The sequence below is a fragment of the Oreochromis niloticus genome, linkage group LG9 (assembly GCF_001858045.2).
Source record: "Oreochromis niloticus isolate F11D_XX linkage group LG9, O_niloticus_UMD_NMBU, whole genome shotgun sequence".
NCBI lineage: Eukaryota > Metazoa > Chordata > Actinopteri > Cichliformes > Cichlidae > Oreochromis > Oreochromis niloticus.
In genome coordinates, this window is record NC_031974.2 from 23582937 (window position 1) to 23602465 (window position 19529).

Sequence of the window (19529 nt, forward strand, 5' to 3'; positions counted from 1 at the left end):
AAAGTGATTGCCATAACCTCCAAATCGACTGAACAAAGTCAACACCTTTGTTCTGTTTCAGTAATCTCGCTTAATGTGGTCACCTGTGCATGAACGTTCTTATCCACCGTGAGTTTAAATCATGCAGCCTGAAAGTGTGATGTAAAATTATCGAGAAAAAAAGACATTAAAATGCTTTCATTCGAGGAAATCTGAGTAATGAACTCACATAATTACATACTTGAGTAATATTATTACTGTCTAAAAAAAAAAAGAAATGGTGAAGAGAAAACTTCAGATGGTCATGTACAGTGTGTGTGATCCTCCTCTTATGAAAACAGATCACAACTGACTGGACCTGGCTCCTGTCCTCCGTGTCTGTCTGACCGAGCCCGTCTGGCTCTCTCCATGCTGCCATCTGAGCTGGGCCTGCCGTTGCTGCGGCAACAACAACAACTGCATAGTAGCTGGCATGGCTCCGTTCAGCAGCTCGGCCTCATTATACTGCTGCTGGCTTTGATGTGGTTTCTGAGGCTCTACCTGCATTACTGCAGCCAGTGGCTCTACCTCCAGGCCATAGCAGTTCCTGTCAACAAGTGAGTTTGCTTCCTTTGATATTGCCCTGCACGCACACACATGCATGGAAGAGGATCGCAGGAATACACACACAGACGCGCAAAACTTTTCGAGCGCACACATTGCTGCTGACATAAATCCATTAATAAAAACGGAGGACTGACACATACCAGATAATAGTAGCATATTACCATACTGTAAATTCATTAGCATGGCCACACATAACATGACCTGTGTGTAGGCTCGCACTCATGCGGTGTACAGTTATGGGAAAATAGGATGTGGAGAGGACAACAAGCTGAGAGGATGAGGATGTGCTGTGTGTGTCTTGGTGTGTGTGTTGGCAAATGCAGGCTTGATACACCCAGATCATCTGTTTGGAATCCCCCCATTAACATTTTAACAAGACTTTCTCAATATTAACAAACCATTGCTGGGGGAGTTTGCTCACCACACAGCTTTAAGTCCCAAAAGGCTACATTATTTGGAAGGAATTTATTGTTATTATTTGGTACGCAGCATTGATAATAAACAGCAATAAGATGCCACAGAACTGTTAAATCACATTGGAATAGCATATGGTGCTGATTTAATTCATCACAATAAAAGGGCTGGCTGCAAACATGCATACAACCAGGTTTTTATTACAATAACTCAGGGGCGCAAACATCATGGAAAGTGATGGAGGAGAGCGCAGGAAGAAAAAAAATGTGGCTGAGTGGAAAAAAAGGAAAAAAGAATGGACTGAGGGGGCGGATAGAAAACAAAAATGTGAAAACAGAGGGGGTCAACGCTGGATGACAACTTCCACATGTCCAAATCTGCTGCTCTCCCTCCAAGCATTTCTCTCTCCATGCAATGGTCAGAGCTGGTGGTGCCCATTGAGAGGGAGGGAGAGAGAGACTAAGTGACAGTCGAGCGGTTAGCATGATGACAGGCATACCTCGCTTCACCCTTATATCTCACACTCGTTCCTTTTTCTTCCTTTCTACGTTTGTGTCTGTTTGTTTTTGCATTCTCCCTTCCCATAATCCATCCTGGGACACCATCGGACTGCAAAGAGACCCCAGGAGCAAGAGTCCCTGGCCTTCGGTGCTTCTACAGTTATCTATGAGTGCTTCATTTCTTCTCTTCTTTTCTTTTACTGACTCAAGTTACAAAGCAGTAATACACTGGTCTAAAGTACTAAACATCTTGTGTTCAGAATATCCCTGAATTATAAGCAAACATATGATGCAGGCATAAGCAGTATAATATTTTTGTGTTTATTAAAGATGTTTTTCACTGTAATCTGCTAAATACAAGAGCGATCAGAAGTAGAGTGCAGCATAAATCACATTCTTCAAGGACAAAAAAAGTATGTCAAAGTTGTACTTAACTAAACGTACTTTAATTATAGCACAAAATGTCTCTTATTTTGTGGCAAAATAATAGGAAGCATTTGAGAGAGATTTTAAGATTTTTACTTATGATTTTGTCTGGAAATATAAAAAATAACACATCCAAGTCTCATGTCTTTACCGGTCATCCAGAGAGGTAATCTCTGTTCTCTGAAATGACTTTTTGGGGCTTGAATCTCTTGAGAGATTTGCTTCAGATGAAACACCAATGGACCTCTACTGTCAGATTAATGGACAGAATCCGAGAGATGCTTGACTCTTGGAGCAAATCAGATGGAAATTAATGAGAGAAAACTGGACCCCTCCTCTCCCACCACTGGCTCTACCTCCTCCTGACTGATGGGAAGATTAAGGAACTCATGAGGCTTGCTGTAAATGGGGAGTTTAACGTACAACAGGAGGCTTGGATAAGCTCTGCCATGTATCTGCAAAGGTGGTAATACTCTTACTTTCAGTGTCCTTTGCATCTTTAGTGTCTTTTATGATAGTAATAAGTATAAAGGTTTCCTTAACAACAGCCAGTTATAATGCCATCAAAGTCATTTGAGTGAATTAGCCACAAATACTATAACACAGTATATGGAGTTGCTGGAAACAGCTGCCCTTGAGCTGCAAAGCATCACAAACACAAATATGGTACACACATATTGACACTTTCCTCTCTTACCAGATTCCACTTCCACGCACACACGGTGGACCTCGTGTACCAGAGTTCTTTACTCCACACCCGGGAGGAGCTGGCAATGGTGGTGGTGGGTCCCCTGACCTTGAACGCAATAACGTTCCTGCTGGTTCTGATCAGATGGGGCTGTCAACAGATATTTGGCTCACTCCCTTCCTTCACGTCAAAGTTTATCATGGCTCAGGGAGTGTGGACAGTCCTCGACCCCCTGGCAGTCTTTGCAGTGGACGCCATCCTCGGGGTAAGTCACTTAAAAATAACTTGGACACTTGTGCACTTTAAATAGGAGTTCACTTTATCTTGGCAAAGTGACTTTAGATTACAAAAAAAAGAGTGCAGAGAGGGTGAGAAGCAAAATGTGCAAGGTTGGATGGGTGTCTTTTTTGGCAGTGGGTTAGATGTGTAAGGTGACTGGACATTTCTTGCTGCAGTTTAATGTAGGCACCAACTTAAACATAAAAAGGGAGAGAAAACGTTGTTATATTTTGACTTTTGAAATATGTGAAAGAAAATCCGTGAACTGTCTTGTGATCTTCATTTAGAAAAGGAGATTTTCTGCATCCACAGTTATAGGAAACTATTTATTTATTTTTAATCCTTGTCTCCTTAGCGCCTCTCCTACAGCCCTGACACACCAGTGGGGGATGCTGCCAAGCTTTATTGGCACTTCTATCAAGCTGACAAATCAGGTGCAGCGGGGGTGATCATCACTCTCTTCCTCTATGCCGTCCTTTTTCTCCTTTCCATCACCATCCTCTCCATGTACCTGCTCAGGTGAGATACACGGTTAGAATACCAAATATAGCAAGAAAACAATTACATTATCTTAAACACAAAATGTTTTGAAGCAACTGGCATTAACATTAAAATAAATCTGAAATGTAGACTAAATATTTTCTTCTTATTTTAGAGATAAAATTAATGTATTTTTGAATGTTAATTTGTTTCTGTTTTAGGTATGCTCCTAGTATATAATATGTACAATAAACTTATTTAATACTTGCTGGCTTGGTTTAAGTCAACCATCTACAAGAACTTTGTTTTGAATCTGAAAACAAGTTATATCACTTGTTAATGCCACTTGTATCTGTGGCATTAAATACAAAGTATCTTTAAGAGACACCCACAAATAAGTCTGCCTTAAATTCTGTTTCAGGGGCCACATGCAGGTCAATCTGATCTGAAGTGAGCTGGGACAATAAAACCACTGCAGTAAAACCTATAACACCCCCACAACCCACAGCACACAAATGCACAACCAGCCCTTAATCGTCCAAACCTTACCTCCTCCCCATTTAGTAAAAAAAGAAAGATGACATTCTGAAATTGGTTTCTTTGGGTCTCAGTCACACCGGCCTAGAGACCAATCGGTGATCCCCTGACAACCTGTTTTTGAGGAAACATTGTTAACAAGTGGTAAAGAAGTGGTTGCAAATAGGTTTCCGCATTAAAAATCTCTTTATAATTGCTTTGGTCGGTAGTAATCACACGGCTAAAGTACAGCTAGCAACTAGCTGTGGCCACCTATAGTTGGAAGTCCGCTACCTGCCTACAAACACTGGCCAACTGCTCCTCGAGGAGTAGTGAAACTTGATTGAAACTTGCAAACTGCAGGTAAAAACAGCAATCTGCTAGCAACAAAACAATCATAAGGAGGTTTCTTGTGTAGGACTGTATTCTTCTTGCTAACCGGAAATATAACATTTTTCTTTAAGGACTAGAGGTTGACAGGGGTTGCTGACTGGTCTCCAGGCCTGTGAGGCTTATTACATGTGCATTACAGATCAAAGTAGCTGTGTAAAGGCACAAAACCCTCACATACAAAATGCTTTTGCACTAAAGAAAAATTCATGAGTCAAAATGTCTTGAGATCTAGAAATATATTTGACTTTCTATACATTTCCACTCGTGTGTAGTAATGCTGGCAGGCATCACCACATTGATGCGTTTCAATTATTAAAGACTTCTCTACTATCAGGCCATCCAGTGGCACGTATTGAAACCTGTTGTGGGAAAGTTTGGTATATATGAGCACTGCTGTAGACTGCTACAGGCTCTGAACAGGAAGATATTTTCTAAAATGCACCGACACTCACCAACCTGATATTGTAAAGCACCAGTTAATAATAATACAGTATATATAAATGTTACCATCCTGCTTGTTCTAACCTTCATCAAGTATTTATTCACCTTTTCTGTCCACAAAAAAAAAAACTGTAAACCAAAAAACCAAAAATATAAACAAATGTTGATCTAATTTATTTTGAATTTATAGTTGCAGGGAATTGCTGATGCAGTTATGCATCAAAGGCTCACATCCACAAGCATACACAAACTTATTAAACACAGAATCAGGAATATACACACGCACCACACAGCTAGCTTGCCTGAACACACCATTCGCTGCAATTCACTGGAAAATGGAAATCATTTCTAATTCAAAAGTTAGATGTGTTTTGATATAGCGTGAATATGGAACCCCCTTACTTTATCCGATTAGGCTGGGTGTTTTGCATGGTTGGGATCACTGCAGGTTTCATACATATTGAAAAGGACGGCGTGCGGATGGTGATGAATTCACATACTCTATCTTAATGCACTGTGTGTTCCACTCATGTCTTGCAGATTGAGGTCAGCCATGTTGAAACATTTGGTTGCTAGCCTGCACTGTGATTTGGCAACTCGGATGGTTTTTTCATGTCATCTATAGACCGTTTGCTGATTAGTTCGAAAGCCCAGGCAAAACAAACACTGCTCTTTCTCAAACATTCAAAGGCATTTGATTTGACAGACTTTTTGCAATATAGGACTCACTTTAAAGGCAGGCAGGTGATAAATTACTGAATAGTGTAACTCAGTATTCATCTAAGGTGTGTTCTCTCACTCTAATATACGACCAAATTCCATTAACAGCTTAAAATGTAAGAAAACGCCTATTGAATTAATCAGTTTGAGATTGGCGGCCAAGGAGAGGGTGCCATCTAATTTCAGTGAGCGAGACGCTTATCGGGATCAGGCTAAATGGACAATATTAAAACAGCAGCCGGGAATAATGACTTCTGCCACTCAGCAGCCACACGGGTTTGTATTGAATGTAGGCCACGAGGCTGAAGCAAGGCTGATAATTTTATGGGTTACAATTTCCTATTGGCTACAAGGAAGGGGCTCTGACACAGACCGTGACCTATTTCTAAAAAATATGCTCCAGGCCGTATGTATAGATAGAATGGACTGCTATCCTTTTTTCTTAATTACATTTAGGAAGCTTTTATTCACTGCCTGCAAAAATACGTGTAAAATACCTCTGTATTCTTTGACCCTTTATGGAAACCAAAATGAGCGGCTATAAAAGTAGTAGTGCAGTGGTAGTTCCATCAACATACTTGCAAGACTGTAGGAAGAAAAAAAACTTTCAGTTACTACAAGTGTTTGTTTTATCAATTCTTTATCAGTTTTCATTCTTCATTAGACAAGTTTGCAAGTTGGTTTTTGATGGGATAAGATAAGAAGGTATCTTTTTTCCCACTAAACCTTTGTTCCATTAAATTTAGTTTGATAGGATCCTTTAAAATAAATCACACATTCTATAAATTGAGAAATACCATTTAAGCTACTTTTGACGGCTCCTTTATTCACTAAGGGTTTCCACAGTGGGTATCTCTGCATGTTTGATTGAGCAGTTTTCACGCTGAACGCCTTTCTTGATGCAACCCCAAAGATGTCACCTCCCATCTTTTGCTTGTTAGGCAAATGTGTAAACCACTACACTACGTAGCAACCAAAGTGAGAAAAACCTTTGGGTGAGATAATACTAACGTATACGTTAGAAAGACAAATCATTTGTGTTTTATTCTCTGACCCTTTCATCCACTGACATCAACCCGTGAACCTTGTGCTTAAACAAAGACCTGCCATGAGCCTTGTCATCCAGATCACAACCTACATGGTTAAGAATTACATACTTAAATTCAGGCCTTTTCCACACCAAAGAAATTACCCCTTTTTGAAGCTCGGAGATGCAAAGATGGTGAATTCCTCCAAGAGAGAAACCGCATAAATGAATGAGAAGCACAATTCAAGTGTAGGATTAAAATGAATGCATGCTATTCCTGTGTCTGAGGTCAAGATTCTACAAACATCCCACTCCCAGGAGCAATGGGGAATGATGCTGAGTTCAAAGCTCCGTACCAGCTTCTTGTATAAATCCTTGCCTCCTTGATGTTGGTTTTATTTGAGAGTTGATTACCCTCTGACAGGCTAGAATCTCTGTGGAAGGGCACAAGGTCTGTTGGTTTTGATGGTCAGCCAAGACATTTGTTTACAGACATGGTGTTTCTTTTTAGGGGTTGGCTGCATGTGGCAAACGAAAAATAGCATTTTGGTGATGTGTACTCATGTGGAGGTATGAATCAATATGCCTTCTGCTGGGCAGAAAATTTTCTTGTGACTCAAGCCGGGCTCTCCAGACGCATCTGCAACCAGCACGTCCACTGTATCTGCCATCTTTGAAGCCCAGCATTAACACTGAAGAAAATCCCAGGATCCGACTCCCACACATTAATATTTGTGCAACCACGCAGACACCCAGCCAAACTCAGACATTTCTACACTCAGCTTGTGTCCACAAAATACTTCCCACTCACAGGCCAATTTGTTTGATTCCTTTTGCTGTTTCAATTGATGTATTAGACTTTTATAGAGCATCCAACCCAGCTGTCAGAATAAAAAGTTGGCCCTGTGCATTTCTGCAAGCTGCAGATCCACACAACGTCTGTATTCTGGAACCAAAAATAGGTTTCATACGAACTTTTTTAGGTATGTGTGAATAAAGGTGATGTTTCAAATGCTCTTGGAACTTTTGAGGGCATATACTGCAGTAACCTATGAAATAATAAACGTTATATATTTAATTACGCACCGCATTTTATGTTTCTGCAACAGTGGAAACGTTTTTTTGTTCACCATCCTCCAGCCTCCATTTCTCATACGTGCACTTGTTTACAACCAGCAACCATGATTTAATGAACGCAATTAATATTCTTAATAACAAACTAAGAAAAAAAAAAAGATTGGTTCTTGGTGGCAATGAAACAAGCAACATGTTCTCATATGTCAGTGGTAAAGCAGGTTAATTGCCAGTGACTCCTAAATTGATATACATACGTGTTTGTAAAAAATAACATAATCGAGTATTTTCACTCACTAGTTGTGTTTGTGTTATACTGCTTCAGTAAAATCTGATGATTTAAGGCGTAAATCTGAGTAAAAAGTCTTTGTTGCTTTTGCAGCTTTGCCAGTAAAGGTTTCTAGGCTGCATCAGTCAGGTTCTTGTATTTCTCTGTGTGTTTAGTCTCATAATGGCAATTCAAAGTGTAATTCTTAAACACAGCAATGTGCTCGACAAAAACTAAGGACATAGCTTTACTGACTTCAGTAAATAAATACTTGGAAGTCCGTGGCCTGTCAAAAACTCCAAATTCATTCTGCATCAGTCATTCTTCTTATTACCGTGATCTGACATTTCTCATCACTGTCTGTTCCAGTGCATTTATAGTGAAGCTATACAGTTTTGTTTTGTTTTTAAAAAGAAGAGTGTTTAATGGGTGAAACACTACATGATGCATGTATTTACATTTGAATCCGATTGACCAAACATGGGCTGGCCAGGGACAACCAAAGGGCCAGATGTGGCTTTACGATGACTAGGTCTGTGGTGGGCAGTACAGTTACCGCTGTATACTTTATCAGTCATCATTCCCTGTCATTGCAAAGTTCCCATTCCCTTCTGTGTTTCTTTAATATCTGCTGTATTTGCAGACTAACTACCCTCATATAGCAAGTCGCCATTTTTTTAAATCTCGTGCCACTGTCAGGCATATTCTCGTGTGCTCAAAGAGCTTCTTATCAGTCTTGAGTTGCCACCAGCAATTAAAAAATTAGAACTCTGAAATGTAGATATGAAGCTATATTTTTGTATCAGGAATGCAGTGCAGTATTTTATTACAAAAGGCTGTGTTTAGTTCTCTAAGATCTCCAGTCAGTCTGTTTTTGTTGCTCCATCTTACATTTCTAAATCTTTTCTCTTTTCTCACCACACACCTTCCAGACTCCACAATGATGGTCGCATGCTGGATGTCTTTCAGCGACTCACCGCGAAGGAGGGGGTGTACTTTCTGCCTCAAGACCTTGAGCTGTCCAATCAGGAACTGAGCTACATTGTCAAGAAAGCAGAGCAGTGGAGAGGGTTCAATGGAGAGAGGCGCAAGGTAAATACATTATTGGTCTCCTTTGCTGTCTCTAAATAAATTGCATTGTAATTAAACCAATAGTGACCTGTTGGGCTAATGATACTAGTCTTTTCAATTAACCTGGTCAAAGGGGAGGAATTAACTGTGGTGTTTGTAACCAATAAGGTCTTCTGCCATGGTGCAGGTGCTCAGTGAAAGTGCTGAGCTGGGTGAGATCAGTGAGGCACTAACAGAAACATTTAAAGGCAGCCAAGATAACACAGGGTTAGCATTCACTGGTCACTTTAAAGGAGATATTACATTGGAGAGGATGTATAGAATAGGTTCATTTTATATCATTAAATTTTCTTTAGTTACATTTGAGAAAGCTGAGAATTCATCTCAGAGGTCTTTAGCTCCGTTCTAATTAGTACAAGATAATTACCAAAACAGAAACTCAGCTAACAGGCAGCCTGATTAGTCTGTGGAAACCAATTTTCGAAGATATTTCATTAAAGAGAGACTGCTCAATCAACACACACAGTGGAAGGCGTGTGTGAGATATAGTGGGCATTCCCTTATTGCGGACATTTCGAAATCATCTAAGGCAGCTGAAATAAATGCTTGTCCCCATGAAATTACTATCACGGGGGAGAGGATGACGCATGTGGCCCAGCCCCGTGTAGGTCGATGATGGTGGCACAGGAGAGGGCAGTGTATTAGCACAAAGCCTACCCCTGATGTAAAATCTTTGCATAGTGATTGAAAATGTGACTTGTTGAGATAAGGGAAATAGAATGCAGCGATCAAACTGCAGCCCCCTTTAATTTATTCTGTAGGGTATTTTAGTAGCACACTGCTCGCTACATGTTCTCCATGTTCATTAACTCCCTTGCTCTTTTCTCAAACAAGTATGTGCGGCAACGGGATGAGAAGCTGCAGTGGACTGTGGTGAAAGATGGTCTGCGTATTAGGAAGTGATGCATTATTTTGTCTAATTGTAGAACTAAAACAGCGTGGGCCAAACCAAAATGTAGTTTTTGAGGGTCATAGCAGTTAATATCTGAATGACTACACATCAAAGCCGCGTCAAACCGTGTCCTAACAAAGTTTACACTACAAGCAGGACTGCATTCATTATGTTGCGTTCACAGCGCTGTGGAAAAGCGAATTTTGTTTCAATGAAAAAGGCAACATGAAGCTGCTATCTCAAACCTGGCACTTGTCGCCGTGTGACAGGTGTGACATGTGATAAAGCAAAGTTAAACATTCCGGAATTTCTTCAGGGTAGTAATAACAGGGTGAAGCAGCAACCAACAGAGCCCCACAGGCAGAGACGGAACAAAACCTCAGCGGTGAACGATGCAACAAAGTGAGCTTGTTGCCGGTTGTGTCAACATGGCATTAGAACTTGTGTCTTCCTGTCAATGATGCAATGTTTTGTTGGGGTTTTTTAAATCTGTATTTACACTTTATTTTGAAACAAAAGACAGGATGTGCAACAGGAAACAGGAGACACGGAGACAAAACAGTATGCAAAATCTTGTTTTCCTAAACAAAGTATTTAACTATGTCGATTGTGACATGCCAGACACAGGGGAATGGATACCTTTGAAAAGCTGGATTCTTCTTGATAGAAAATTGTACAAAAACTCAGCTACAAAAGTGAGAGAAACTGAGGAATACATTTTGCATCAGCAGGACCTAAAAAATACACTTTTTAAACGGTTTTACACTACATTGCTAAACTAGATAGTATAATTGTAATCGTGTAAATGCTATTCTTTTTCTAAAGTCTTTTTTTGTTGTTGTTTATTGGTCTTCATGCCTTAATGAAATGCAACCCCTGTTCTGAGAGGTGACTACACCGCCATTAATGGGATGGTGATGGACCTGTTTATTGGAAGAAAATTGAGCCTTCCGTTGTTTGGAGACTTTAAAAGAAATTACATCCCCAAAGTTTGTGATTAAGAAAATGCCTCATTTAGCAGCTGATGGCCTCTTGCTGTGGTGCACTGCTAAATCATCTTTGCATTACTGCATATCCCCCTCCATGGTAACAATTACAGCATACTTCATATTATACCTAATTTGATGTTATTAAACTGATAAAATGCTAACACGTTAACACGTTCTCTGGTATGATGAAAATTTAGGGTTATTGCATTTTAACATTTTTACATTATTCAAGCAGACCATTTTTCATCAAAATAAGATGGGCCTTACCATTATTTCATAATTATTGTAACAGTTTCTCCTATGAAAAGGGTCACTTTCCTAACTCAGCAAAGACATATCCCTATTAGACTAATTTGACTACATGCAAATTTTTGTCATTTTTCCCTCATTAACTATTTATCATAGACAGGGAAAAAATATATTCATGAAAGCGAGCAAAGGAGCAGCCCAAAAGAGCTGAAACTAATATTTTGCAACTCTAATGATTTTTTGCATCCTTAATTAGATAGAATAAGGTTGATATGATTAGGTCAGGATGTAGTGTTTTTCATTAAAAATACATTTCAGAAACTGTATTCCAAATGTGCCCTTGCAATTAAATAATGAATCTGACGCATTCCTTATTATGGACCCAATTAATATCGGAGGCAAGGGCGTAATTTTAATAACAGTGGGCTACGAGACCTTCATTAGCTGAGCGAGAGAAAGGAGGGATGAGGGGAAGGAAAAACAAGGTACCCATAGGAACATCAGGAGTTTGTAACCAAATTTAAAACGTTATTGAAAAAGATAGAGTGAGATATTTTAAACAAATCCGATCTCGGGCTATCGGGATCTGCAAATAGCCCTTGTTTGTTTTAACTAACTCTGGCACTTTTGAATATTTTTATAGTCTTAGATCCTTTTCTATATAACCCTGTAGAGGTGTTGAGGCTGGACCAAAGCTGAAAGAAGCTTTAGCCTTAAAAGGGAAAAGAACGATTATTGCTTTTTATTTTTAACATCGCATCTCTACTGAAATGTGGTCACCTTTGAAAAGCCACTTCCCCCTTTTTTCCTCTCACCCCCCTGGAAAGCAGGCAATGCATTCATCAGACAGCCACCACCACACACTTGACCTTTGTGTGGTCCATGTGCAAAAGGGCGGGTGTTGCTCAGTGCTCACACAGTGTCAGCGTCATCATGGATATACCTCCAGATTCTTCTCAGCCTGGGGAAAACTTCTATTCCCATCCATACTTAATTAAATACATGAAACAATGCTGCTGATTATGATTCCTCCTAAATAGCTAATTGGTATCCATCTAGGCTAAAATCATGTTAAACAGTGTGTAAATATGAAAGTTTTGTAACTGCACATATTCTGGCTGCCTAACATGTAGCACAGAAGCTCACCTGCTAAAAGAAACCCTCTTTAACCCTCACTGAAATACAAATAGGCTTCATAATAATGAGAAAAAACAGGGTGCTATATCTAGTCTTTAGCCATGTCATCAAGCATGATGTATGCACTTTAAATGTGCATGTTACACAGTCACAGTTGTTGTCAATGTTATACTGTATCATCACAGAGTTGGTTAGCATGGGTGAACGTTGGTGAGCCGGAGTCTTCATTATGAGCATTAGCACAGTTTTGGGTTCTCTCTTTTTTGCCATATTTTTCAGGTAACCTATATTTGACAACAGCAAAATAAAATTGGAAATTCTGTTTTTGCTGTGCCAACGCAATACTTTATTGGCCCCCATATGGCAAAATTATGTAGGGGTCCCTGTTCTTTACTACCTGTAATGTAGTTGTTTCTGTCCTGGATGCACTTTTCACTTTGCCATCGACCTCTCGTCCTTTTGTGCAAGTAAAAGTAATGTCCGCATCCAGACCGCGCCACCGTTTTCTTCAACCTTCAAGCTGCAAAGGATGAAAGAAGCAAGTTTGATGCTTTTCTTATTTCTCTCTTCCTGCTGTTAAGATAATTGAGAACATTTGTAATTACATAATTGTAACTGTAATGGGATTAAAGTAGCACATTAGTTTGTAGCACGTTACGACATTAGCAGTGGATAGTTGTTTCTGGCCTAGGCATGGGTTCCACTTTACCCCCACTTTCTTTTCCACTTTGAGCAATAAAAGTTAGGCTTACATCTCCACTTCTCAAAAGTTGTAGAACCATTTATTTTTCTATTTTGGAGATTTCTACAGACAATCATTTACAAATTCCTGAAAATTATGATTGTATTATATATCTACACCTGTACTAGAAGCTATATTGCTGTATGCTAGTAAAAGAAGACTTCTCCATTATTTTTAAACACATACAAATAATGAACTGACTTACCATGTAACACCATGAAGCAAGGACTTTACAGAAGATGCAATGCCAATAATGGAGCCACCAATCAGTGCTCCAAACTCCAAACAGATAAACTTCAGGGGCATAAAAATTAGCCCTGCAACAGGTGGCAATTTCTCCAAAAATCTCTAAACAACAGATCTGCCAAGTGCAACATGAATTCATACCAAAACTGAATTTTATTTTTCTCCACTGTTTCTTTTTTTTTTAATATGGGAAGATTTTTTTAAAGGCTAAAATTAAACCAAGTAGAAATATGAGAGGCAGGTAATCAGTTAGGCTAAAAGTAGATTCTTGATGGTGTTAGCATGCTCAGCAAAATCTCTGTAATGCTCTATGTCCCCCAAGCAATGAAACAATAAAAAAAGAATCCACATTCAATAACCAACCTGCAAATGGCCTATTATTATCAAACTTGTAATTTTCACAAGGTGGTCATAAAACATAATTTCATTTTTACTTTCTCACCAATTAACTTTATATTATAAGATTCATCCATCGAGTTGTTCCATTGAGTTGCTTGAAGGTTTAAAAATTACTCAGGTTAAGATGTCAACAGCAGGGTCCACTGACTAAGCAAAGAGGGCGAGTAAAATAATAGTATGTAGCTTTTTAATTTAATTGTGTGATAAATACAATCTTCCTTTTCCTGTGATAACGACAATCATGGAAAACAGCTGAGAGACGTAAAGAAAACATCATATGTTCTTCATTTGTTTATCAGATTTGCCCTGATATACGACTGATATACAACGTGTTGTGACTCAGGATGATGTTTTTAAAACCTGTGGAATAAATTAATAAAAAGTTCACATATTTTGCTGGTAGACGCAATCAGTACCCCAGGTTAGCCAACTAGAGGCGCATTTCAGTGATTTCAAATAAAGAAAAATCTTCACTTTTCCTGTGCTGTCAGTAATGCTCCAAGCTAGTGAGAGGGCTTGCATGCTCCACATCTTACTAGTGGTGCAGTAATGAGCCCCATTAATTATGTAAAGGCAGTGATGCAGATGGACCTAATTAATTGTCTCCCGTCACCCCCTTGATTACTGTACCTGGAAGGGAGGTGTTAATTTCTGTAATACTTAAGCAGGTACGCAAACTGTTTTGTCGGAGCTACCGCTATGACAGTGACAGAGTAGAGCACCAGCTTTCCCGTTGCTGTTAATTCACCGAAAGGAAAGTTTCCCAGTGGTGGTGGTGACATTGTATTAATTGAAGGAGGGAGGGAGAGATTAAAAGAAGTGAGGAAGGAGGGAGAGAGTGGAGAGAGGGGGTTTGTATGATGGCCCTGGAGATGTTTTCTCAACCTGATTGCATCAACATTTGCGTACCTTTGTGCCGTTTGTCTCTGTATGTCTAGGTAATGGGTTACCAGCAGGCGAGTTTGGGAACACCCAAGGTGTTTTGCAACAGCAGTGCGCTTGGTGGAGAGTAAACCTGTTGAGAGTCAAACGGCACAGACTGGAGTGGTAATGATAACTCGTGTCTGGGAGGCTGGCTGTTAATCATATGAGGTGTGCTCTCCATTTTAATCCAAAGCCTGTGTGTGTTGTGAGCCCCTGACCATAGAGGACTGTCAGGGTCACACTTTTGCCACCAATTACCAAGTGATAAAAATAGATTTTGAGCTTTAATCTCTTTGCAAAAGTTCATCTGGATTCAGACAAAATAATATAGGCTACAAATATCATACCTGCCTAATCTATACAATAGCTATGAGGACATGCACGATACGTTCTCTATTTTCAGAGGCATCACAAAAATCTTAATCCCATAGCTAAATAAATACAATTCAGTCCTTAAAACACTACAAGTGTTCATGCCTGCACACTTGTACTGATCAATCTTGTGCTTGTTCAAATAGTACAGTTAAATGAGTATGAGCCACTTGAGATGCAAATCTAGACTCATGTAAAGAAAGAAGCTTTGGAGAGGAAGGTAGACAGAGGGAGCAGTAGGCCGTGACAGGATACACAGGAACCGCTGTCACAGAACAATAGAACCTTCAGCTCCTCAAAAGGAACCCATAACAGCAACACAGGAACCCCGAGAGGAGAGGAAGAGCTGAGTGGTTCACTGGCACAGGAAGGGTTTTTAGAGTCAGAGGGCAACTACTGGTCTGTAGTGTGTGTGTGTGTCTGTGTGTGTGCGCCTTTGTGCATGGGATCAAAATAGTCCTCCCAACCCCCAATAACCTCTACAAAAGAGCAATGTGGTCAGTGTGCGGGCAAGTGTACGTGTGTGTGCACGCGTGCATTTATTTGCTTGGTTGCGTGTGTATGAAGGCAAACCTGTTCATGTAGGCCCAGTATGCCTGCATGTGTGTAAACTGTCATGCACATTTATAAGTGTGACTGTGTGCATGCAAACCTTTCTGCTTGCCTGCGTGTGCATGTCACATTAGAGAGACTTCTTCAATTACAGTGGATTTTTTTTTTTCTTCTTTTTTTAGTGGACAGTGCTGAGGGCCCCAGTGGCCCGAGGCGATAGCGAGCAGACAGGCAAGGACAGGAGCGACACAGCAGCAAGCACAGCATCCACAGTCGGAGCATTAGGGAGCGCAATATGAGATATGACTGCAAAGGCTACATGCCTGTGTTCCTGAAAAGGTCATGGACTTTGCTGAGCAGTAATGTGTGAAAGTGGTGCACAGTGGTTAAAAAAGAAGAGAGAGGGGGAAAAAACAGATAAAGATCAAACACATTCACCTCTTTTCCAATTCACACGCAAGATTTTATGGACACAAATACAGAATATCTTCAGTAAAATGAGCTGACTACTTTTAAATGTAGTGAGATCATTGCAGGTTCATCAAGAGGGTTAAAAAGCACAAACCTTATCTTATTTGGGTTTAAATTTCACCACACACTTCCTTTTCTTATAGTCAACCTGCATTCCTAAACAGGCTCACAGTTCCAACATTAGATAGCAAGAGAAAGGAGAAAGTGTTCCAGTATGAACTCGTCGGTGTGAACAGTTTAATTACAGGGAGTGTCAGCTCCATTGCTTAATGTGTCCCTTACAATTAATCCAGGGAGAGGATGTCATTATCTACCAATGCCTGGGCCTGGGCAGGCTTTTCTTTCAAAGAGATGGAATGTGAGAGGGGAAAAAGAGGAGTCTAAACAAGGAAGCGCCTTTGGTTAGCAGCCTATATTATGTTCGACCTCTGTGTCAACCAAAAGGATTTAGGTAAGATGCTCGGGTGTTGTTTCGAAACATTGAGTTTGAATATTTTGGACACTTGACTCTCATGAAACCATTAGTGAGGAAAAGCTTTTCCCTATAATTTCTTCATAATATGAAGCTTTGCATGTCAGCTGTCAAAACATGCGCAGCTGGAAGAGGTTAAACTGACAACAGGTTTTCGCCACTTTCAAGCCTTCCTTCCCTCGACTTCTTCCTCCTCCAGCGGGCCACGTCCTAAAGAGTCCATTTTTTTGCTGCCCTGCCATCCCCTAATGTGAAACAGAAGACAACAAATTGGACTCTTGAAAGTGAGAAAAAGACTGTAGCGAGAGCTTTCCAACCATGGAACAAATTTAGGAAGACTCGTTTTACATCGGTTAAAGAGGTTTTCCACTCAGAGCACCTGGCTCGGATCTGTGAAGCCGGTGCAGAATGTGGTTTCACCAAACATTTTAAGTGATTAATGACACAGTGAGGTGCCATTATTGGAGGAAAAGATTTGATTATATCAGCTGAGGAAATGTTACAGGGCACGTACCCTGCAGGCAGATATACTTTGCATACACACTGGGGCGATGTTGTATGTAATGCATACTCAACATACATGCATGCTTAGGTATACAGCTTCTAGCTCCGCAGAGGTTTTGTGGCTTGAATTTGACAGATCTGATTTTTTGCGACTGTCTGCCGTTACTTACTTCTCCTCCCTTCACTCCCCCTTTAAAGAGTTTGACCTTGGCCGCTTCCTGTGGCCCTTAGGGGATGAAGAAGTCCTGGTGATTGTGACAGGTGTTGCGTCTTAACAGCCCCACGTGACATCCAGAGGAGAGATAGACATTTGGATTTTTTTTCACCACATTTGGAGATTTTTTTTTCCCCTCATAAGCTTAAAGAGACAACTTAGTGTGTGTGTGTGTGTGTGTGTGTGTGTGTGTGTGTGTTCGTGCGTGCGTGTCCACATGCAGCTATAGTGTGTCTGAGTGAGAATGTGTGTGAAGTCTTACCACTTATTCCCAGCTCTCATTTTGGTTATTGGCTTGGATACTTATCACCTCCAGCCTTCGAGGCTTTATTAGGTGGAAGCTACTCCAAAGTCAAATTCTGGATATCAAAGGCAATACTCAACTTTGGCATCTGTCTGCAGCATCTTAATACGAAGCCTGGTCTCCTAAAATTTTAAGAACTCGACATGACATTTTGAAATGCGTCCTCCACGGAAACGTGTTTTCCCACCACAAAAGGGCATGCGACAAATGCCAAATGAGTAAGTTGGAAAGTACTGGTGATACAATTAGTTTGAACTTGATACACTTAATGTTAGAAAGTTATGGTCCTGACCGTAAGGGCTGGCTGGAAAAGTCTAGCAAGACCCATCTACCAATCGGAAATCAGTGGTTTGTTCCCCAGATACTACAGTCTGCATGACAAAGTATCTTTGGGCAAGATAATGAACCCCGATCAGTTCATTTCAATTCAATTTTAATTATATAGCAACATTGTAAGGTAGAGACCCTACATTAATACAGAGAAAACCCCAAAAATCAAAGGACCTCCTTTGAGCACTTGGCGACAGTGGAAAGGAAAAACTCAATTTTAACAGGAAGAAGCTTCCAGCAGAACCAGGCTAATGGAGGAGCAGCCATCTGCTGCGACTGGTTGGGAGCTATTGAGCTGATTCCACAGAGGAGGGTCCTGAAAGCTGATGACTCTGCCTCCCATTCTACTTTTAAATACTTTACGGAAGCGCGAAGTCTAAGAGTGAAGTGCTCTGTTAGTACGATATGCTACTATGAGATCTTTAAGACAAGATGGGGCCTGATTATTCAAGAACCTGTTTGTGAGGAGAAAGATTTTAAATTTGATTTTGGATTTAATAAGGAGCCAATAAAGATGGAAGCCAATATGACACACAAACCTTTCTTGGAGGTTGGGGTTGTAGCGTCGCCCCCAATGCATTCATGTGTGTGTGTGAGTGTGTTCAAATGTTGACAAGACAAAATAATTACTAAACATTTGACACTTGATTATAGTTTCATTTATCATCAGTTCTGTTAGTGAAAATAAGGATAATAAGAAAACAGTTGAAAACTAGCTGCTGCCTGCTGTGCGTCTTTATGAGAGAGAGGTTTCTTATTCCAGTAATAACAGTAATACAGTTTATTCCTGTCAGAGAGAAAGAGTGCCTACTTTACTATTTCACCCTGCTTGTCAGTATTCTTAAGTATCATAAGGTTCATACATTTAACTAATAGTATAATTTATTTTCTGTTTTACGGGAGGGAAGAGTGAAAACTATGTTCCTTGGCAGGAGAGCATGTATTCTGTTTCTTTATAAAAAAGTGAAGCAGTAATGAATCATACATGAGAAATACTGTAGTAAAACCCGTGATCAATGGAAATTCAAATACAGAAAAAAAGAGTGTGGAAAAAGTAGCATATCATCAATATTTTAGAAACCAGCAACATTTCATAAATCATATTTAGGTGAGCTCATGACTTATCAAGAGTAGTTCAGATCCTGGTCTTAAGCGTCTTAATGCTCGTGGATACTGGTTTACGTGTTCACCTTTCCCCGGTGGATTCATTATTTCAACACTGGTGAAGATTCCAATCAACTTTAATCACCTTTACTTGCAGAAACTTGTGACTGTGAGTCATCTGTAAACACTGAAACATTTAAATGTGGCACAGGCTTATTTATCTTTTGTTAAAGTTTCAAGTAAACTTCAATATTCTCCAGAACAAACCTGGAAAAAGTGATCTCCCTAAGGCCCAGGGTGAGTCAGACATGGTGTGGCAGAAAAAAAGATGGGCTGCTATCTGAGTTGTTTACTGTAGGTTGAGAGTAGGCTTTCTGCAAAGGAGATTAGTAATGGCGAATTATGCATATCTTATTTTCTGGATTATCTCAGGCAGTCAGCGATGCTATCTCATTGTATAATCTCTTTTAAAGTCGTTTGGTTTATTCTGACTGTAAATACAGTCAGTTTTGCTTGTTTATCTTTTCTAGAAGTCCAATTTAGCCTGTGCTACTTTTAGATGGAGTGTATTACTGCTTATAATCTATCATTCTTCAAGTTGAAATAATTGCAGACGGTGATCTTTGCTTTACGGGCACAGCCATGTGAGGAGGGTGGGTGGAAGCTACTGTAGCATAACAGTCATT

The 19529-nt window shown here is 40.0% G+C and overlaps 1 protein-coding gene and 1 long non-coding RNA gene across 3 annotated transcripts in view; one reads left to right on the forward strand and one right to left on the reverse strand.

Annotated features, from left to right (window-relative positions):
* Positions 1-19529, forward strand: part of ofcc1 (orofacial cleft 1 candidate 1) — a 77767-nt gene that overhangs the window by 45052 nt on the left and 13186 nt on the right. The window contains exons 19-22 of the mRNA XM_025910383.1: positions 321-575; positions 2626-2878; positions 3248-3411; positions 8744-8903. Of these exons, the coding sequence (XP_025766168.1) occupies positions 321-575; positions 2626-2878; positions 3248-3411; positions 8744-8903 (832 nt within the window). The remainder of the gene's footprint in view (positions 1-320; positions 576-2625; positions 2879-3247; positions 3412-8743; positions 8904-19529) is intronic.
* The window catches only part of LOC102080706 (uncharacterized), a 184255-nt gene continuing 168006 nt past the window's right edge, over positions 3281-19529 (reverse strand). For both annotated transcript variants that reach the window (XR_003221670.1, XR_003221672.1), the window contains exon 7: positions 3281-3403. This is a non-coding gene — a long non-coding RNA (uncharacterized LOC102080706). The remainder of the gene's footprint in view (positions 3404-19529) is intronic.